Source organism: Tenrec ecaudatus, chromosome 13 (assembly GCF_050624435.1).
Source record: "Tenrec ecaudatus isolate mTenEca1 chromosome 13, mTenEca1.hap1, whole genome shotgun sequence".
Taxonomy (NCBI): Eukaryota; Metazoa; Chordata; class Mammalia; order Afrosoricida; family Tenrecidae; genus Tenrec; species Tenrec ecaudatus.
The window spans coordinates 35,879,348-35,902,694 of NC_134542.1; the positions used below are offsets into that span (position 1 = coordinate 35,879,348).

At 37.6% G+C, this 23,347-nt stretch overlaps 1 protein-coding gene across 5 annotated transcripts in view; it reads right to left on the reverse strand.

Moving 5' to 3' along the window:
• The window catches only part of NBEAL1 (neurobeachin like 1), a 175,686-nt gene that overhangs the window by 51,707 nt on the left and 100,632 nt on the right, over window positions 1–23,347 (reverse strand). For all 5 annotated transcript variants that reach the window (XM_075529601.1, XM_075529600.1, XM_075529604.1 and 2 more), the window contains 8 exons: window positions 20,482–20,639; window positions 19,388–19,512; window positions 18,020–18,146; window positions 13,612–13,760; window positions 12,835–12,968; window positions 8,581–8,682; window positions 6,094–6,189; window positions 5,603–5,727 (listed from right to left, as the gene is read on the reverse strand). In XM_075529601.1, coding sequence (XP_075385716.1) covers window positions 5,603–5,727; window positions 6,094–6,189; window positions 8,581–8,682; window positions 12,835–12,968; window positions 13,612–13,760; window positions 18,020–18,146; window positions 19,388–19,512; window positions 20,482–20,639 — 1,016 coding nt within the window. The remainder of the gene's footprint in view (window positions 1–5,602; window positions 5,728–6,093; window positions 6,190–8,580; window positions 8,683–12,834; window positions 12,969–13,611; window positions 13,761–18,019; window positions 18,147–19,387; window positions 19,513–20,481; window positions 20,640–23,347) is intronic.

Consider the following 23,347-nt stretch of genomic DNA (forward strand, 5'->3'; position numbering starts at 1 on the left):
CTCCATATCCCTCCACAGTCTCAGTGGGCTTACAGTTTTCCTATTTTTTTCTCCTCTTTGTTTCTTTTCTGTTCTCTCACACTCCACTGCTGACCTCCAGACCACTCCCCTTAATCTAGAGCATTTATGCCTGCACCACATCCAGCAAGGTGAGCGCCACGCTGTGCAGCTAGCCCGAGGTAGGGGAAAGCCCTGCCAACCTCCACAAGGGGATACTCTACTAAACTTCTTACCAGGGAATTCCTGCCTGGGGGCCTAAGGCAGCTCAGTCAACACTTGTCAATGTTTCAAGCTGCTGCAGGAACCTCTGCCCAGCCACCCCAACACCAAAGTAGGCAACCAACCAGCCTTCAGGGGCACTCCCCTGAGAGGGATGCCACAGGAGGATAAAGTGGTAGGTTAATTCCATAGTGAAATTAGTTGTAGGCAGTTCAAAGAAGCATTCCTACAAGAGTCCTAGAGAGAACCAGTGCTCTTTGACTCCCTGGAAAATGGCAACTAGCTCCTCTAAAACAACGCAACGCAAACAACCATCAGCCCCAACAACCTCAATGAAAAAAACAGGAGAAACAAAAGGCAATGGCAGAAGATGTCCTGAACATAATGACATGCACAGAAGTAGACATTGAGCTGCCACAGAAAGAAATTTTCAGAATACTGCTTGGAGTCACACAGGATATGAAGGACACACTACAGAAAAAGAATGAAATTATAGAGGAGATAAAGTCCATACACCAGAGAGAAATACGAGAGCTCTGGGAGGAGGTAACAAAAACCAGTAGCAGATACACAGACCTCGAGAATAGACTGGAGGAAGCAGAGAACCACACCAGTGACTTGGAGGACAGCCAAGCAGACTTTAACAAACCTGAACAAAAATCTAATTTAAGATCATCAAAGAAGCTAAAAGAAACCTAAGAGCGATGTCTGATGCCATAAAGAGAGACAACATTAGAATTAGTGGCTTACCAGGGGAAAACACAACAAAGACGTCATCTGCAACAATAGTGAGAGAATTCTTGGAGGAAAACTTCCCCAGGTTAATGAATGAAAACCAGGCAACCATTCAGGAAGCTGAGAGAACACCAGCTAGACTGAATCCCAAGAAGTCACCAAGGCACATAATAGGTAAATTATCCATCTTTGAGGAAAAGGAGAAAATCATGAGAGCAGCTAGGGAAAAAAAAAATCAATCACATATAAAGGTTCCCACATAAGAATATGCTCAGATCTATCAGCAGAAACTATGAAGAAGAGGAGCAAGTGGAGTAACATATTCCAAAAATTGAAGGAAAACAACGTAAATCCAAGAATACTTTACCTAGCCAAATTATCAATCAAGATAGATGGAGAAGAGTCTTCCCAGACAAGGAAAAACTCAAAGAATATGTTAGAAGAAACCCAGCCCTACAAAAGATCCTTGCCGACCCAGTATGGGCGTAAGAACAACACTCACCAAGCAAAAATAAGAAACCGCCACAAAGAACAACCTAACCCACTGGGCAACAAAGAGAAAACAGACTCCAAGATAGCATTGGCTTAAGGATGGAAAGAAGTCAAGAATGATATACAAACACACACATGCACAACACACTAATGAGAAAAGAAGGTAAGAAAACTCCCAACAAAAAAGGTCTAAGATGACATCACAGAGTATGCAGATGGAGATAATAATCCTGAATATCAATGGCTGGAATTCTGGCATGAAAAATTCTGAGACTAGCAGACTGGCTTAGAAAACACAACCCATCAATCTGCTGCCTACAGGGGACACAGCTCAAGGCTACAGACAAAAATAGGCTGAGAATCAATGGGTGGAGAAAGGTATGCCAAGCAAACAGCAATTCAAAAAAAGGAGGGGTTGCAATCCTAATCTCAGATAAAATTGACTTCAAAGTGCAAACGATAAAAAGAGATAAGGAGGGACACTATATAATGCTCAAGAGAATGGTAGACTAAGAACCACTAAGCATTGTAAACAAATATTTCCCGAATGAGAGACCCGATGAATAAGAACCAAACAATCCAAAAGATGAAAAAAGAAGTCACAGCCTCAACAATTATAGTAGGTGACTTCAATACAATGCTCTCTGAGAAAGATAAATTAAAGGGAAAGAAAATCAACAAGGAGGCTAGATATCTAAACACTACAATTAAACAATTTGACCTGACATTTACAGAACTTTTCATCAAAATACAAAAAAATTTCACATTGTATTCAAGTCTGCATGGCACATATTGGAAGATAGACCTCATACTGGGCCATAAGGCGAATCTATATAAACTTAAAACACGTTGTTATCATACAGACCTCTCTCTCTGACCATTGTGCCATAAGGCTGGAAATCAACAAAAGAAAGATGAAGAAAACAAGCGCAAACAACTAGAGGATGAATAGTTCTCTACTCCAAATGGAGTGCGTACTGTGTTTTGTTTTTTTGTCATTAGTTTGTTGTTGTTTTGCTGTATATTGTTGCTTGGTTTTGCTCTGTCTTGTTTTTGTGCATGTTATCTCTGCAGGTCTGTCTAAATAAGATAGGCTGGATGAACAATCTGGAGGAGAAAAAAATGGGACTGACAGTTCCGGGGGGACATGGGAGAGAGGGAGGTGAAAGAAAAGGTAGTGATGTTAACAAACCCTAGGACAAGGGAACAACAAATGACCCAAATCGGTGGTGAGGAGGGCATAGGAAGCCTGGTAGGGCATGATCACGGGTAATGTAACCAAGAGAAATTGCTGAAACCCTGGTGGGGACTGAGCATGATAGTGTGACAGGAAGAAAGTCAAAGGAAATAGAGGAAAGAGCTGGGAGGCAAAGGGAATTTATAGATGTCGAGATAAAGACAAGTACATATGTAAATATATTGATATATAAGGATGGGGAAATAGATCTATTTGCATATTTATAGGTTTAGTATTAAGGTAGGAGAAGGACATTGGGCCTGCACTCAAGCACTCCCTCAATGCAAGAATACTTTCTTCTATTAAATTGGCATTCTATGATGCTCACCTTCCCGACATAACTGCTGAAGACAAAGTGGGTGAATAAGCAAATGTGGTGAAGAAAGCTGATGGTGACCGGCTATCAAAAGAGATAGTGTCAAGGGGTCTTAAAGGCTGGAAGGTTAAACAAGCAGCCAACTAGCTCAGAAGCAACAAAGCCCACATGGAAGAAGCACACCAGCCTATGTGATCACGAGGTGCCAAAGGGGTCAGTTATCAGGCATCAAAGAATAAAAAATTATATCATTGTGTGCTCAGCTCCATGATATGATCACTGAAGACAAATTAGTGCATGAGTAAATGCGGTAAAGAAAGCTGATGGTGCCCAGCTATCAAAAGATATAGTCTGGGGACCTAAAGGCTTGAAGATAAACAAGAAGCCATCTATCACAGAGCAACAAAGACCACATGGAAGAAGCACACCAGTCTGTAAGATCATGAGGTGTCGAAGGAATCAGGTATCAGGCATCATCGGAACAAAAAAATCTTACCATAGTGAATGAGGTGGGGAGTGCAGAGTGGAGACCCAAAGCCCATTTGTAGGCCAACTTGACACCCCCTTACAGAAGCGTCTCTGGGAGGAGATGAGCCAGTCAGAGTGCGATGTAGCAACAATGAAAACTATAATGTTTCTCTAGTTCCTAACTGCTTCCTCCCCCCCACCCAACCCCACTAACATGATCCGAATTCTAAATTGCAAATCTGGCTAGACCAGAGGATATACACTGATACAGATAGGAACTGGAAACACAGGGAATCCAGGGTAGATCATCCCTTCAGGACCAGTTGTGTGAGTGGTGCTCCTGGGAGGGCCGAAGGAGGGTGAGTTGGAAAGGGGGAACCAATTACAAGGATCTGCATGTGATCTCCTCCATGAGGGATGGAGAACAGGAAAGTGGATGAATGGAGACGTCGGACAGGGCAAGCTAAAACAAAATAATAATTTATAAATTATCAAGGGTTCATAAGGGAGTGGGGAATGGGTAGGGAGGTGGAAAATGATGACCTGATGCTTGGGGCTTAAGTGGAGAGCAAATATTTTGAAAATGATGAGGGCAATGAATATACAAATGTGCTTTACACTTGATGTATATATGGACTGTGATAAGACTTGCATGAGCCCCTAATAAAAAAAAAGCAATCTAGGCAACAACAAATGTACAAATGTGCTTGACACAATGTATGGATGTATAAATTGTGATAACATCTGTATGAATTCCCAATAAAATTATTAAAAAATAAAAAGCAATCTATCACACATATCACATTAATAAATGAAAAAAACTTTCACTAGGCTTTTTTTTCTGAACAATATTACTAATATTGGATTCTGTTCCTATACACAGTACATGCTCACTGTAAAACACACATTTACAAAGAAATACCCTAAAGATATGCAAAGAAAAAATAATGTGCCAACTATTTTTAAATACATCTGGAACTAAGTTTGTCTATAAAACAATTCTTTGTTCTTTATTATCAGAAGTCATAGTTGATAAATCATCTCCAAGTCCATATCAAGATATGAGGAAAATAAAACTAGGTAATTCTATTTATTTGTCTGAGCTTTGCTTTGAAAAACAAATTGTAAGATGTTTCCATACAAGAGAAAAAGAAACACCCAATGCCATCGGCCAGACTCCAGTTTTTATGGATGCTATCCGACAGAGCAGAAACGCTTCCTAAAGTTCCCAAGAAGGTGAATCTTTACAGAATACAGCCTCATCTTTCTCTCACAGAGCAACTGGTAGGTGAGAACTGCTAACACTGCAGTTGGCAGCTGAACTTGTAACTCACTAGCTACCAGAGCACCACATATAAAAACAATTATAGCTATTCCGTCTCTTATTTACATCTCTGAATAAGGACATCTCCAGGGAAAGAGGGGGCCAGGATTTGAGGCAGGCTGTCGACAAGATGGACTGTAACAATGTCTGCACACATGGGCTCCAACACCCCGGTGAGGATGAAGAAGAACCAGGCAGTGCTCCCATCTGTCGCTCTGCTGTGCGCCGGGTCACCAGGAGTTGGAACCAGCTCAACGGCACCTAACATCATCTTTATTAAAACAGAACTTTCTAAATATCCACACATCTCATTATTCTTTATTCCTATTATTGTTGAATGGATTAGCATTTTTATTTCATAGCTACTAAAATGTTAGTACATTAGTTTTTTTTGCATGTTAGATTAAATTATTGAAGTCTAAAAATTTTCAAGAAACTATTACCCTTTAGAAGGAACCCTTTTGGTGGTGTGGGCTACATGCTGGGATGCTAACCACAAGTTTGGTGGTTCAAATCAGTCCACTGCTCTATACAGCAGAAAGATGAGGCTATCTGCTCCCACAGAGATGTACAGTGTGAGAAACGCTATGTTGACCCATTTAGAATCAGAATCTACTCAATGACAGTGGGGTTTATAGATAGAATATTTGAAGGGCAACTAAGACATTTTCAGGAAAATTTAGTGTAAAACATATCAAACTCTATCAAAAATAGTTGTGCATTAAAAAATAACTTTGGGTCTGTCATAATAAAAATCATTACTAATTCAAACAAGCAATGAATAATTTAAGAGCGATTAAAAAGTACTTACTTTTCCCTCATGGCTTTGGCATTTTTATCATTAACAACCCCAATTGGTTTGGAAAGATCTCGAAATACAGCTGGATTATTAAGGTCCAACTCTTCTGAAGCATAGTCTTGTAAAATCCAAGGGAACTAAAATAGCCACAATTTATAATTCAGACATTCCTTCCTGGATAATCTAATTCCCACATATCTCATTTCAAATGTTTACCTAAAGACAACGAGGATACTCTTTAAAAATATTTTATTCCTGTTGCAAATGTTCACTGTTAGACAACCAGAATTTCCCTAGAATATTTTCAATATGCTGAAAAGAAAACTCATTTTTAAATTGCTCTTCATATTTATATACTTCTTGAAAATAGCATAAAATATAAAAAAGCAAAATAGTTACATATATATTTTAACTCAGTCATTCAAGCAACATGTATATATAAATTTGAGCATTACAAAATTGAAAAGCAACTTCATATTTACACCATTTATGTAAAAACTCACCACTGGGTATTGTGCAAGGTCATTGTAAGTTCGTCCTGCTATTGTATTTATTTGAATGAGGTAGTCAAAATTTGATATCTCTCTGTTCACCCATTTCTAGATGGCACCAAAAAGAGTAGACAGTACAAAAAAATTAAAATAATCTACATTTCTTAGAAAGCAGCGAAATTATAGATAAAACCAAAACAAAGCAAGTCAACTCCGAGTCATAGTAACCCTAAGTGCTTCTGAGACAACTCTTTATGATAGTAGAAAGTCTCATCTTGGCTGTTTCGAATTACCAGCCTCGTGGGTGACCCAACACGTAACTACTACACCATCAGGGTTCCTACAATTACTGCTACTACAAATACAAGCATCTGTACCATCCTCGTAATAAAAGGAATGAGGCTTTTAAAAAACGATTAAACATAAAAATGAATCATATTCTGCGATATTTTTTGGGGGGGGCTCTACAAAGAGGGAAGAACTGTCCTTTCTTCAACTGAGTAAGTAGCTTATATAACATGAAAAATACTAACTCCAAAAGATGAACTTTTCCATTTTGAAAATTTTATATCGAAAGACGTGCTTTTCCCTTCCCTACACAATTGCTGAAGACGAAGTGAGTACATAAGCAAATGTGGTGAAGAAAGCTGATGGGCCCTGGCTATCAGAAGATAAAGCGTCTGGGGTCTTCAAGGCCTGAAGATAAACAAGTGACCATCTAGCTGAAATGCAAGAAAGCCCGCATGGAAGTAGCACACTAGCCTTGTGATCATGAGGTGTCAATGGGGGGGATAAGGCATCAGACATCAAAGAACAAAAAATTGTATTTTTGTGAATGAGGGCAAGTGCAGAGTGAAGACCCAAAGACCATCTGTAGGCCACTGGCTATCCCCTTACAGAAGGGCCTTGGGGAGGAGATGAGCCAATCAGGGTGCAGGGTGCAATGATGAAACACAACTTTCCTCTAGTTCTTTAATGCTTCCTCTCCCCCACTATCATGATCCCAATTCTACCTTACAAATCCAGCTAGACCAGAGCATGTGCACTGCTACAGATAAGAATTAGAAACAGGGAATCCAGGACAGATAAACCCCTCATGACCAACAATGAGAGTAGCAATACCAGGAGGGGAAGGGGAAGGTGGGGTAGAAAGGGAGAACCAATCACAAGGATCTACATATAACCCCCTCCCTGGGAGACGAACAGAAAAGTAGGTGAAGGAGACTTCGGACAGTGTAAGACATGACAAAATAATAGTAATTTATAAACTATCAAGGGTTCGAGAGGGGAGGTGGATAGAGAGGGAGGAAAAAAATGACGAGCTGATACCAAGGGCTCAAAACATTCTCAATGTTTTGCGAATGATGATGGCAACAAATGTGCAAATGTGCTTGACACAATGGATAGAAGTATGTGTGGATTGTGATAAGAATTTTAAGAGCTCCAATAAAATTATTTTAAAAAGTTGTGCTTTTCATATCTATATTAAAACTTATCTTAACAGTATATTAAAATTTTGTAAGATTTTAATGAACCCTTAGATGACTTTTCTCAGAGAAATGCCTTTGTAGCAATTCTAGATAAGATTTTGCTATACTTTGAGACAGAACTTTCTAAAGCAGGAGATAATCATTATTTCTTTAATCACCTCATTGTAACTACTCCGCTCATTTCATGGTATGAATATACTTGACAATTCTGCTGACAGAGTATCATTTCCTTTAGGTTCACTGTGGGCCTGAGCAAAGGATATACCTATGGGAACAGTGGGAATAAATCACTACAGCCGGGACCACATAGAAATTCCCATTTCCATGGTTCCAGAGTGTCAGTTGAAGAATCGTTACTGTAACGAATGAAACTTACTCAGTAGGCGATGGAAAAAGTACTTGATGAAATATAGCTATTTCATAGACAAAAGAAAGGAATTGCCGATGACTTATGGATAAGAGCAATACTTTAGAAAAAACTAGTGCACATGTAGAAGGAAGAGAGTTAGTTGGCAGAAACTAAAATTAAGGACTACTAATCCTTTTGGAAAGCAGAAAAAGAAAGTACAGTCTTCATCTGGCTGTTCCAGTATAATCTCCAGTGATGCTGGCACACGGGAGAGGGCAAAAAACATCGCTCAGGGGCATTAGCTCAATTTGCTAGTAGAGAGGGTGGTTTTGTTTCTCATGGTTTGGTTGGTTTTGGGTTTTTTTTCTTGCATCCTTATATGTGGATGAACTACTTTTTTTTAAAAAAGTTAACTTTTATTAGTAAGAAAAATATATTTTTTTAAAAAGGGAAGTCCATACGACTCACTTATGAAATGTGTAGCATGGGAGACAATGTGTTTGAGGAAAACAAGAGATGATTCCAAGATAATACAAAAGATCTGAAGGAAAAACAATAGTTGAGATAATAAAATACTCATATAAAAAGAAAGTTTTACTTTTAAGCAAAAATCTAAGATACAAAGAGAATACCAAGACAGTGTCTATTAAAATTTCCTACCTGTGTCAATCCTGATGCTTTGAATGCCTCCTGTGGTGATCTGGCTCCATAACTATTTGGAGAATGAAGAGATAGTAGTCTACTGTATACTTTGTTTCGAACCTACCCCAAAAAATCAACATGTTATTGTTGAAAAACTGAAGGAGATGATTATGGTTTCTGTATTAATTTTGAGATAAAATTCACATTCCATAAAACCCACTCGTTAAAAGTACAGTCACAAAGTCGTACAACTATCACCACAATTTCAACACATTTTCATCATTTTAAAATGAAACCCCAGACACATTAACAGTCACTATCCATTTTCCCCTCCTCCAATCTCCAGGAAACCAGTGATTTCTCTTGTGCTTCCTCCATGCATTTGTCTCTTTTGGACATTTCATATAAGTGATAAATCATGATTTTAATTTATCCCTACACTAGCCTCACTAAGCAAGCCACATACAATTTTTTAAAAGTTATAGTACGTAATGAAAAGATCGTTTGATCTATGCTGCCATCATTTTAAAACATTTTTTTCCTACTTGAGCTCTTGGGCTCAGCTCATTTTTTTCCCCTCCCCAACTCTTGACATAATGGGATGGATGTATAGATTGCGATAAGAGCACCTGATAATTATTTTTAAAGAATGCATTGGAAAGTGGACAATTCCAGACTCAGGTTTAAGTTTAACACCTTTGTGGTGGGGGCTTGGACAAGAGGAGCTGATACTAAGGGCTGAATAGACAGTAAATGTTTAGAATGATGGCAACATATATACAGACGTGCTTGATACAACTGATGCATGGATGCTTATAGAGCTGTGAGAGCACCAATAAAATGATCCGTTAATAAAAAAGTGAAAGATCATTTGACTTAGAATCACAAAACTGTTCAAAGCTCATTCAAATTTAGTTCTACCACTTACTAATCATATTGGGAAATCATTTGATTTACTGTCTCTTTTTCAAATTAAATATAATAATCTTTATCCTTATACCATTGAGAATTAGTCAGAACTACGTAAAAATGAAGTAAATTAGATTCATCTTTGAACTTGTTTTCTCATCTATGATATGCTCTATCTAATCTGATCACTGTTATCAAGAAGGGGTGCTTCATAAAAACATACTTTAAACACCGTATTTATTCATCTAGCCTGAAACCAGAAAAACTGGTTGGTGTCTGGCTACCACTGTTATTCTGATCAGGGAAAGTACTGGAGAGATATGGGAGAAAAACACAGAACTCAAATTCCTAAAAAGAGGCCAGACTTAATGGACCAAACAAAGACCAAATGAAATCCCAAGGCGACAACTCTAAGCTATCCTTGTACCTTGGAACTTAGAAGTCACTCCTAGAAGACAACATTCACCCAAATAATAGAATGGCTGGCTTAATAAACAGTATTACTAGTGTGTGCTGTTCTTCCTGATATATTCAATTACATGAGACTAAATGGTCCATTTATCCCAAAAATGAAAAACTAAGAAAAGGCAGGGCAGCTAAATGAATGGAAATAAATGGTAAAAAATGAGAATTGTGACATATTTTGAATAATGTAAACAATGCCATAGAGTAAAATGCATAAAAATAATTAATCTACTTTGCTATGTAAACTCCCACCTAAAACACAACAAAATATTAAAACAAAATTAAAAACTTGTATGTTATACAATGTATAATATTCAACAGGTACAGACACGGTAACTACATGACAGAGCTTTCCAAAAACGTAGTTTGTATTTTCCTAGGGGAGATCCATGTAATAGCAAATGAAATTTTATTTTTTAAATAGAAAAATACTCTTAAAATGTTTGAATCAAGTAATTTAGTAGATAAACCTAGGTCTCACTGAAGAACATAATTTCTTGTGTAATTAATCTTAAGCATGGTAGCAAAACTGAACACGAGGGTTTTATTAGTTAGCAAAGTGAGATAAAATTGGGGGAAGAGCCAGGCACAGGGGGAGAGTCACCAGAACATTATGCAAGTCTGACACTGCCCCAGAGCTATAGAGATTATGGTAGGAATAATGTTTCAGCCCAGATTTGGCTTCAAAGTATGCTCTGAAATTATTTTATAATTACATTATTATAAGAAATAGATGTCTTATTATTATAGGATTTGAACCCATACTATCATAAATTCAGGCACATAATATTTATTGCATAGTATACCAAAATAAAAAACTGCAAGGCACTTTAATCGACTGATTTTCAATAACTATAACTTCTGTATTTGTCTACCTACATACTACTTATCTATCTATTTATACCAGAGGGGGCACTTTAAACACTTGGTAGAAAAATTCCACTTCCCTATGCATATGCCCACAAGGGAAAGTGAAAATGTAGTGCAACAAAATCATAGTAAACTTTAGAAACAAAGATAATCAAAAAGGGAGGGGGGAAGAGAAGCTGAGAGCATCACTGATTATATAACCCCAGCCAATGGGATGGAACCCATAGAATTGTATGTGAATGGATATACTGGAATATGTAAGGTATGTCAATAAAAACAGTATTAAAAAAAAAAAAAGCAAGGTGTTGAGGTAGACAACCTAACCAGTTGGGTCTCAGCAAGAATAAGAATAATAAAATGTGAAGCTACCCTCCCATCTAGGGACACACACTTGTGAAGGTACGGTTTTCCAACTCTATAACTTTTCCCAAGAAATTCTGTGCTCTTTGAGTTCTCAAAACTCACTGACATCGAGCTGATTCCAACTCACAGCAAACCTACAGTGCAGCGTACAGGAGCTACTATGGGTTTCAGAGACTAACTCTTTGCAGGAGTGGAAATCCTCATGTTTCTCCCATGAAGCGGCTGATGTTTCAAACTGCTGACCTTGCAGTTAGCAACCAAACTCAACCACTATCCCAAAAGAACTCTATAATTTATACTACTTTATAAACCAAGTTTTAGCATCCTCAAGGGATTTCAATTGTGTTCCATTGACATATCCTTTCTTTGGAGAACAAAAAGAAGTAAGAAGGAACAATATCAAGGTTGATAGGCAGATGGAATAAGATTTCCAAATAAAATTCTTATAGGATTTTACTCATTGCAATAATCAATACTGATTCATAGTGATCTCATAGGAGAGCGAAGAACTGTCCGTGAGTGAGTTTCTCAGACGTCAACCTTAATGGGGATATAAAGCCCCGTCTTTCTCCCAAGGAGCTGCTGGTGGTTTTGAACTGCTTACTTGGGGATTACAGCCCAAGGCATACACCGCCAGAACCCCTACTTGTAGGCTAGTGCTTGAAATCCACAAGGAGGAGCAGATACATGGTTGTGATGGAAAACAATTACTTGGCATAACTTTCCCGGCCTTTATCTCAACAATGCAATTTTCAGTTTTCTTCAAATTTCCTGATAATAAGCCTTGATATAGTCTTGTGTTCTTGGGGGGGGGGGGAGGAATCTGTCAAGACTACCCTTTGTGGATGCCATAGCCTTTTGAGTTGATCTCTCCACCGTGAATTAGATATCCCCGGAGGACCTACTGCTTTGTTGTGTGCAGCCATTCACTGACCACAGGAACATGTGTAAACATGCTGTTGGCATGTATGACCTGGAATTTTAGTAGACATGCTTTGTGACCTCCCTGGGGGTGGGACAGCAGAGAAGAGGGCACGGGGAGACGTCAGTGTAATATATGACAAAATAATAATAATATATGAATGATGAAGGGTTCACGGGGTGGCGGGGAGTGGGGAGGGAAGGGGAAAATGAACAGCAGATATTTTTTTTTTTTTTTTTTGAACAGCAGATATTAAGGGCTCAAGTAGAAGGCAAATGTTTTGAGAATGATGATGGCAACAAATGTGCTTGATTGTGTGGACTGTAATAAGAACTGTACGAGCCCCCAATAAAATGATTAAAAAAACAAAACAAACAAGAAATACTTTTTGACTACCCTTGTGTAGTAATAGGTCACTTCAAAAAGGTCATGGAAATATTTCATTATTATTCTTTAATTCCATTTTTTACAAACTTTGTGAAGCATCACCCCTCATACATGTAGAAAAATTGATAACAACTTCCCTCCTGATACTCAAATATAAATAAATCCAAACAAAAATGCATACAATACTGATATCCCCAAATATATAAATATATGTATTATATTTATATATAAATATAATATATATTTCTCCCTCCTCTAATATTCTGACCTGACCAAATAATATAACCTGTACTTTCATTAAACTTTACTAGCTGGGAAAGCATTCAGGGTATCCAGCAAGGTAGGATCTTACATACCTCTTTTCTGAAATTGAGAAAGTAGTTGGATTGGTCGACATGAAAAATTTCAAGGGCTGACCTCCTTAAATTGTAACGCCGCAGGTGAATCTCTCGAACTTGAGAGTGAGGCCACTTGAAATCCAGACCTACTCCTGAAACAAGAGGACCACCGGGCCTTATACAGTTACTTACGCTATGCAGAAAATAAGTAATTACTGAGAAAATTAAAACTTAAAATAGGAAGAATTTTTTTAAAAGAGGAAGAATTGAATCTATGTCATAATAACGATTTACTAAATTTATTAAGATGGTTTAAATTATGATTCTTTTACAGCTACTAAAAAAATTCCATAGCTATCCTACTGTGTTCTCATGAGAACAGAGAATAAATCTGAATACTATATTTCAGAAATATTTTTCATTTTCTCTTTAGGTGGATATCTTAATCATTCCTCATTATCACATCAAAGATTAGATGAGCAACCTCTACAAGTAACAAATCCCAACAAAAATGCACATAATGCAAAGGTATTATAAAACTAAGATTGCACTTCAAATCTTAGGCTTATGGTAGCTTTCTCAGGTCAAATCTTTCAAAGTACATTAATTATAACAATAAATGTCTTCCTGTCAACATATGGTTGAATGAGGAATTTAATCCTAGACTGAGTTTCCACTTTTCTATGATCATCTACAATTTCAGTCTTGTCTTATTACTTCCTTCTCATTCATGATTCGTCAACTAAAAAGTCAATTAGCAGATAACAAAAATTAATCTCCTAGAACACTTCTTACCATCTTCTTTTTCAATGCTTCCATCATAGAAGTAAATATGTTGAGTAGTAATTTCTAATCTGCCAGGAATCACATCAACTACTGTAATAAGTTCACAGTCTTCCATCAACACCAATTTTTCTTTTTGATCTTGTTCTTCTTTCTCATCACTGAAAATGAACACACATCCAACTTTATATATTGCTTAAATGAAAAGAATATCATATTCCAATCAACATCAAATGGCTGTAATAACCCAAGAAAGAGTATTTGAGTTATCTATAGAAATAGCATACTGTATCTTAAATTATACAAATATTGCTAAAATATTTTTAGTTACACAATGGTCTGGTTTCATAGACGAATATGCAGTACAGTTTAGTTGTTTATGATCCATTAATACAGTGAAAATCATCAGCAGTGCTGCCAGAGGACAGGTCACACACACAGCAATATTGGTACGTCTTTTTAGTCATATTCTGGGACATCTGGTCTGACTCAGAAAATACTTGAGTCTGTGAATAAAAGTCCATACTTTAATGGCATTTTTGGAAATAATTTATTAAAGTACTGTTTTTTTTACATCGACCGATGTCTCTCTTCACCCAATGTTTCAGTTGTTCATCCCCCGGGGGGGTGGGATTATGTGTCAATTATTACAATTGGTTCCCCCTTTCTGCCCTCCTCCCTGCTGCCCTTCCTGGTATCACTACTCCCATTTCTATTCTTGAAGGGTCTATCTGACCTGGATTCCATATGTCGTGGGCTCTTATCTGTACCAATGCACATGCTCTGGTCTAGACAGAATGGAAAGGCAGGACTGGGGCCATAAGAGTGGGGGATGAGGAAGCCTCATCAGAACCGGCGGAATATTGCGTGTTTCATCAATGGAATATTAAAATACTAATTTTTATTCTAAAACTGCACAAAGAAAATTGTCAAGTGCAATAAAAATTAGTGCATCCCCATCAGTGGATCCCCTGACCCTGGAGTATATGCTCAGGTGCTTACAGGAGTTTTAATGTCCTCTGTGGAGCCATGCATGCTGAGGGCCTTTGTTCTGCTTCCAATTGGGTTCTTTGTATCTTCACTGTTGAATTTTTAGGGTTCTTTCTAAATCCTGGATATAGAGCCTTATGAAATATATGACTTCAAACTACCCCATTAAGTTTTCTTTTCACTCTTTTATTATGATTTGAGTGGAAGTCTGCAGAGTAGATTGGTAAGCCACTGAACAATTCATACTTTGTGATATTGATTGCAATTCCCACAATTTAATACTCTTCCCACTTTCTCCCTGTTTAGCATTTCCATTCATCCTTGTTCTAGCTCTTCCTATCCTTTGAGCCTTGCCCCTGAGCAAATGCTGTTATTTTGATCTAGTAGAGCTAGATTCTACCTGAAGAGTGCTTCCTGTGCCCGAGTTATTGTTCACCTTACAGACCAGGCGACTGCATGAAAGGTGAGCGACAGGGCTGAGTTCAGCTCCAGGCTTAACAGCCCTGTAAGAGTCATAGTCGTCAGCTCAGTGAAATCATTGAGCCTGTTCTTTCTTTCCACTTTCTTGATGATGTCATGTAACGCATAAAGCTTTAAATTTTGATGAGGTCCAATTTTCCCTTTTGGTTACGTTCTGACTTACTGAGTGCTGCTATAATACATAAGGGGGATGAAATCAGTGAGCCTGTTCTTTCTTTCCACTTTCTTGATGATGTCATGTAACACATAAAGCTTTAAATTTTGATGAAGTCCAATTTTCCCTTTTGGTTACGTTCTGACTTACTGAGTGCTGCTATAATACATAAGGGGGAACAAAAGCACTGGCACCAGAGATCCAACTCATATATGCACATGTGTTGAAACATGTCTCAGCGATCAGCAGATGGCTGTAAATAGTCTCTCAGGAGAACACTTGTCTTAATCTTGGTTAGGGTACCTTAAAAAAATGTCCCTTCCAGTCATAATCCCTTAATTTCTGATCTTAGTAGAGGGTGTGAATCAGACCGCATTCTTTATTTAATGGTTATCTTGGTTACTATTACTTTTAAGGGATGTAAAGAATTATATGCTATTATCTCCGTTTCTAGCGTGGCCTGAGAAAAAGCCTGGCTAATTAAGATTAGTAGCAGACCAATGTCTACTGGAAGGCCCAGTACATATTCCTAGGAAGGACAGTCCAGGGTAGAGAATAGATGATTACATGTGGGTGAAATTTGATTGTGCCACGTAACTCCCACCAAACCACCTTTCCCTGCATGGGTCTGGTAAGAAGGTGGTGGAAGATTCTGATAGGATTCACCCGTGAGTAACTGTGAACAAGATTCCTGGCAATGCCATCCTGCTTCTAATAAAATGAACCCACTGAGAAGCCAGAGCTATGATCTCATCATCAGCAAGAGTCAGGAATGGTGTGTGTCCTCTGGCCTATCAGGCTTCCCCCTGGCTGATTTTTGGATTTTGAACTCAACAGCACCTACCATCATGTGAGACATTTCCATGAGTTCCATGGGACACTACAGTGATTCACAGAACCCAGAGACATGAGAGAACAGATTCAAGGGAAGAGTTGGGGGTAAAATAGAACAGATTACCATCTTGCAAGAGTTGGACTTCTGGGACTTTTTCAATCTACAACTTCTTGGGACTAGTTTGGTATTAATTCTTACAAAATAAATTATCATCACAAGGTCCAATCAAAATAATGGCTTCTCATTGATGATCATATAACCCCAGACAATGGGATAGAACAGAACTGTATGAATGAATATATTGGAATAAGTAAAATCATATCAATTATATTTATTTATTTATTTAAAGGTTTATAAGGGGATCTGCTGGGCCAGTTATATTCAAGGCAGGAAGTTCAGTTCAGAAGGTTATGCCAATCACTTTTATAGGACCCCAAGGGGTAAATCTTGTGAAATCTTATGCAGTCCACCCTGCTGTCCTTCAGAGTGTTTTGCTCCCCCAACTCAAAGAACATTGAGAAAGAACAAGTTTGAGTCTCTTGAGAATGCCAAAACTGCTTTTTGACGTGGTATAAATCGAAGAGCACAGGATTATTTTTTAATAACTTCATTTTTTCCTCCTTCACTTTTTAAAATAGCAGTGGTCTCAAACGGTATTTGTTCGTTTGCATTTGACTAATTCACTCAGCAAAATGCCTGTCCTCCAAGCCATCTGTGTCATGAGGAATCTCACAGTCTCATCACTATTCTTTAGTTTTTCAGTGGCTAATTTCTCACAACTAGAACCCCTTTCCTCTGTCTTAGTCTGTGTGAGTCAGGAAGCTCCACAGAAACCCGTCCAAGACTGGCGATCCTATTGGTGCATGAAGCACCAGGGCCACTGCTTTCAGCATCACAGCAACAGGCAAGCCACAGCATGATGAACTACTAACAAACAAGTTCTCGGTTAGGAACCATGAAGCTCTGAATTCATTACCCAATTCCAAAATTACTTATATGTTGTCAGTATCTGTTAGAGGCAGCACTCCACTCTCCTGGGAATGAACATTAATTTAATAATCCAGTGTTGCTACAACAGAACCACAAATGAGCAGATTCAGCAGACAAACGTATTTTCCCACAGTTCAGAAAGCTAGGAGATCAAATTGTGGGTGCTGACTCTCGGAGACGGCTTCTTCTCTCTGCTGCCTGAGGGAAATGGTCTGTCTCAGTGGACTTGGTAGTTATCTCTCCCCCATTCTTCTATTATATCCCGTAACGTATGTCCTACTTTAACGCTGCCTCAGTTCAAGGAGGAAAACCACTTACCGAATGGGATTACAGTCACAGGCATAAAGATGAGGATTTGCAACACGTGCTTTGAAGGACACAATTTAATCAAGTGCCAAATTCATTCTTTTGCATTTGGGTATACACATATCCCAGCACCACTGCCTTCATTTTGGAGGAGTTTCGCTGGATATATAATTTTGGTTGACAGAATCATTTTAATTTTAGCAATACTTTTACTCTCATTCCAGGTAATAGTAATTTATGTTGCCTTTTTCTTCCTGATCTGTCTCACAAGGGACTTACACTTTTCATCCATTTAAATGACATTTCAATAACAAGTTTCTAATTTTTTTGGCTTTCTCTTTCATGGATTTTTGCTTCTTTCCTTCTGCTTACATAAGCAGTCTTATTTAATGCTCTACATTTCCATCTAAACTAATTTGAGATATATTTTCATTATCATTCAGTTAAAATGTTTTATAATTTTAACATTCAGTTCTAAGTTACTCTAGTTCTAAGAAATCTTTCTTAATAATTTCAATTACAGATTAACTCCTAATAGCTAATTTAGCATTAACTACTGGACATATGAAATACATAGTATAAAATTTCAAGCAATTATCTTCCACAACTTAAGATTTCATGTCTCAGAAAAAATAATGAAAAATTATTTCAAATGTTATACATACATATTTACTCTGTTTGCTGTGTCATCTTCAGGAAGGTCTAATCTATCCTCTTCCATATCACTAACTTTTACTTGTTTCACGACTTCCAAAAGTAAAGAATCACTGGAAGGCTGTGAGTGCTGGACTCCTGTTCAAACACAAAACATGTACTATATACATAAGTAAGACGGTCAGGTCTACCCTGTCTTTTGGGTCACTATGAATCAGTATTGACTCAATGGCTGTGAATTTGGTTTGGGTTTTTTTTGTTGTTGTGCTTTAAAAAAGGAGAGTTATCAAGATGGTTAAAAAGAAAGTGCTTCCTAAAGAGTTTTATAAACATAAAACAAAAAAAAAACTTAAAATTTGTTTTGAAATTTTACTAAGTTACATAATTTTAAGCGTTATATTTCAGAAAATAACATTACTCAATCTACAGTATTCAGGGTCTATAACAGCAGTTCTCAACCTTCCTAATGCCACGACCCTTTAATACAGTTCCTCATGTGGTGGTGACCCCAGACCATAAAATAATTTTCGTTGCTACTTCATCACGGTCATTTTGCTACTGTGATGAATCGGGTGACCCCTGTGTGAAAGGGTCATTCGATCCCCAAAGAGGTCACGACCTACAGGTTGAGAACCGCTGGTCTAGAGTTGATTTATTCACTACCATCGAATCGATTCTGACAGAGTAGAATTGTCACTGTGTAATTTCAAGGCTTTAAATCTTCAGGGGAGCAAAACCTCATCTTTCACTTGAGGATTGATGGGTAGATTAAACCCGCTGACTGTGAGGTTGGCAACTCAGTGGGTATGTGTTGGGCTACTAACTACGAAGTGAGTGCTTCAAAATCACCAGTCACTGCGCAGGCAGAAGATGAGGCTGTCTAATCCCATAAAGGTAAGCAGCCTCAGAAACCCCCCACGGGAGTAGTTCTATGCGTACTACAGGGATGCTCTGAGTTGGAGTTGACTTGACAGCACTGGGTTTGGATTTTGAGAGTTCTCTAAGAGCAGGTTATAAAGCAAACGACTATAGAATTCTAATTATGCCTAACTTTAACATTAGCCTAGGTCTCAGAAAGCTTATAAAGTTAAGGGAAAAGAGCTTTGTTTCACAGTAAATGAATGTGAGTGACATAGCCCTTCATATTAAATATAAGTTTATCATTTCAAATTTATTTTTTCTTAGAAAAATTATAACCAACTAAAATACGAAGTCATCTTAGAATTAACAACCATCGTAGCATAACAGCACAGAACATACACAAATATTTAAATATCAATGGTAAAAGATCACCTGTCCTTCATGAACAATAAGCCAACAATGTCTAACCTCATGCACGCCCTCAAGACAGTCAACCATTCAACAATCTTGGAACTCACCTAGATTATCTCTCAAGGCACTAGCTTCCTCATGGGCTTTGAAGTTATAATTTGGCACCAGTTTAAGTCTCATACGGGAATAATTTTCTACATTAGCTAGTTTCCAGTGGCTTGGATTCTCCTTCCTATGAATATCCACACATAAAAAAGTAAAGCTATTTAGCTTAGTATCGCAAAACACTCATTGGCTGAAATAATGTAAATAGCATCAAGTACTTTATATTTGTTTAGCAACACTTAAACAAAAACGTATCACGTTATCTCTCATGGAAGAAACAACCTAGAAACAAAATCTAAGTGGGTATGTACAGCTGTGATATACAGATGATGAAGCTGAAGCTGAGAAAAGTTCAATTATTTACCCCAAATGAGGTGTGCTTTAGAGGTAGGATGTGGTTAATGTGCATAGTAGCCATATTTTAGACTTTGTTTTTTATTAAGCATTTTATTGAGGGCTCTTACAGCTCTTGGAACAATCCATATATCAACTGTATCAAGCACATATGTTACCATCATTATTTTCTAGACATTTATTTTCTAGTAAGGTTAGTGTAAGCTCCCCCCACCCCCATAGACTTTTTTACTATAGTTGAAATGCAAAACGACTAATACCAAGATGGTTAATAAATGAAGAATAAGTGTAATATCACTAATTCTAGTTCACACAGGTAGTCTCTGAACAGCAGGGAGAAAAAGTGGTTCAAAACTTAAGAGTCTAACGTTAAAAAAAAAAAGACCAAAGAAGAATCAAAAATTCAAAAAGAGTATAATATTCTATGTACAATGTGCTTGACACAATAGATGAATGGATTGTGGTAAGAGCTGTATGAGCCCCCGATAAATTTTCTTTAAAAGAGTATGATGTTCAAGAAACCAGAATAAAAGAAACAGAAATAACTTCACAGTCGAAAATGTGTACATACAAACCTCTAAACATCCTAGAGCTATAATTCACAAAAATAAATTGAGTTATTAAAACCATTCTTTTTTATACCAAACTTTAAAAAGAAACATTAGCAAAAAGTGGCCCATTGACTCAAAAAGTTCTAGATCTGAATTCTAAAAGAAAAAGGTAGTAAATTATATATTCCTACCTTTCAGCCCAAGGTCCCCTTTCACATGTCAGATAGAGCTGTATTGCTTTCCAGCGTCTCAGCGTGGCCAACTGCTGGCTGCTAAGTTGTTTAAGCATATTATTATACCTCATGCTTTCTTGCCGTGCTTTTCGGTTAAATGGCCCCACAAAAGAATCCTGAAAGAAACAAATTTATATATTCATATAAATATTAATGCCATCAATTTGAAAGGTGGATCCAAATATGAGAAAGAAGCTAATTATCAATAAGTTTTCCATTAGAATAAGTTGGTAAAGTACAGGTAACATGTTTTATATAAATGTCATATTCACATATACATATATTTTCAACTTACAAAATTAGTTAACCAACAATAAACATGGAAAGAACCCAACACTTGAAGGAATCTCAACAAAGAATTTGTAATCTCAAAAGTATTAAATCCTGCTATCAAGTAAAATGGGTTTCCTTGGAATTTCCTGTCTTATAAAGCATCTGGAATGAGATCCAACTTTAAACACAGAGTAATCACATTCTACTACTGCTACTAATAGCTAGAATGACAATGTCAGAAACAAAACTGTAGAAAAATCTTCCATTATTTAAAACAAAAACTTACCATTTGAACTAATGTTTAAATAGCATCCTAACTAGCAAATCAAGTCATATATGAGGTTTTAAAGGATGGTGGAAAAAAAATGGAATGAAAAACTAATGGGGAAAAAAAACTAATGGAATTTTCCCATGAACTCTGCTAACAGTTTTTATCAAGATAAAATTTCAAGATCTGAATTTAAACTATTATAATTTTCAAGTGATGAAACCGGCTTATTTGATTCACATTAATTTTTCACATATTAGGAATTAAAATTAGAACATTTATTTGTTTCAAGTAATTCAATAGTTAATTAAAGTGGGAAACACATTTTAAAGAAAGAGATTAAACAGTTTTAGAAAGTTGGACTTTCAATCAGATTTTAGCTACTTCACTCTGGAGCACAATGTCCTCCTCATTTGTAAAATGAGCTTCAAATAATTGTCGTCACGATCAGGATGTATCTAGTGTAAGGTCAGGAAAGGAGCTCTCTCTCAAATAGCAGCTGGTATTATTCTAATTTTTGGCTGTTGTAATTATTCCTGGACTTGTAGGAAAAAATTATTTTGGACACAGATAATTCCTGAGAAAACTCAGGCCCTCAAGAGAGTACCTCCTGATACTTAAACATCAGTTTGACACTTTGAAGTTCAAGTATATAAGAATATTCTGATTATACTGCCATTGAGTTGATTCCGAACTCCTCGCAACTCCATGTAGGTTTTCAGAGGTGGTAAAACTCGCCAGGAGCAGACCGCTTCATCTACTTCCTGCGGAACAGATGGTGGATTTAACGCAATGATCTCATAATTAGCAGTCCAATGCCTACCTAACAGGGCCACTATGGCTCCGTATTCTTTTTAATAGTTTTATTGGAATATACTTCACATATTATACAATTTAATTGTTCTATCATATTAAGATTTGTTTAAAAGAAGAGATTTGTGCAATATTAGATACCAGTAATTCCACTTATCCTAGGCAACTCATCCTGGGTAAGAATAAAGGTATGGCCATAAAAATATTTTTAATAAAGATGCACCACGGCTTAGGTAGCGATGGCTCCTCTCACTGTGTTTGAGCTGCTCTAACCCCCCCACAACCCCAAGGACTTCACAGTCAGTGGTGACCATGTGCGACCGAAAGGCCGTGATCAAAAGGGCCGACATGTCGGAGCTGATGCAACAGGACTCGGTGGAGTGCGCTACTCAGGCGCTGGAGAAGTTCAGCAGAGGAGGACATTGTGCCCACATCAAGGAGGAGTTTGACAAGAAGTACAATTGCCCTTGGCACTGCATGGTAGGCAGAAACTTTGGTAGTTATGTGACACATGAAACTACGCACTTCATCTACTTCTACCTGGGCCAAGTGGCTAGCCATCTGTTCTAATCTGGGTAAAGCGTGAATTGTGCCCACACCCCAAGGGATCCAGCCACAACCAAGGACTGCCGCCTAACTTCCACCCACCAGAGACTGCACTCTGCAGCCTTGCTGAGGGAACACCTCCGTCTTTGAACCTTGGCTGTGTTGTTTGCCCCAGGACCTCCTCTGTACTTGTTTGTTGTGGCTATAAAGAAATTACTACAATGGCTAACATTTATGTTTTTTTTCTTTTTTGAGGGTGAATTGCATTTTCTTTTAAATCACTTAAAAAATTTTTTTTTCTTACTATTGGAGACTATTACATCTCATCAGAATCCACACATTCATCCAGTGTGTCAAGCACCTTTACACATGTGCTGCCATCATTTTCAAAGCATTCTCTTCCCAGTTGAGCCCGATATCTGCTCCCCATTTCTTCCTCCCCCCTCTCCCGTCCTCCTCCTCCCTCTCACAAACACTTGATAAGTTATAGATTATTATTTTCATATATAACATCGTCCTCTATCACCCCTCACCCATTTTTCCATTATTCATCCTCCTGGGAGGAGGTTCTAAGTTGATCCTTGTGATCGATTCCCCCTTCCTCCCTCCACTCTCCTCTAATCCTCCTGGTATCTCTACTCCCTGAGGAGTTTATCTATCCTGGATTCCCTGTGTTTCGGGCTCTTATCTCTAGCAGTGTGTATGTTCTGGACTAATCCAATATTTAAGATAGAATTGAGGTCATTATAATGGAGGGAAGGAAACACCAAAGAACTAGAGGAAAGTTGTGTGTTTCATCGGTTATATTTATTTTCTATTCCATACTTTGCCCTGTTTATTTTCTTTCCTCACAATACATTGCTTTCCAATAAACAAATAAATAAATCTGTTGGAGATATGTGTAAAATATATATGTGGGTGTGT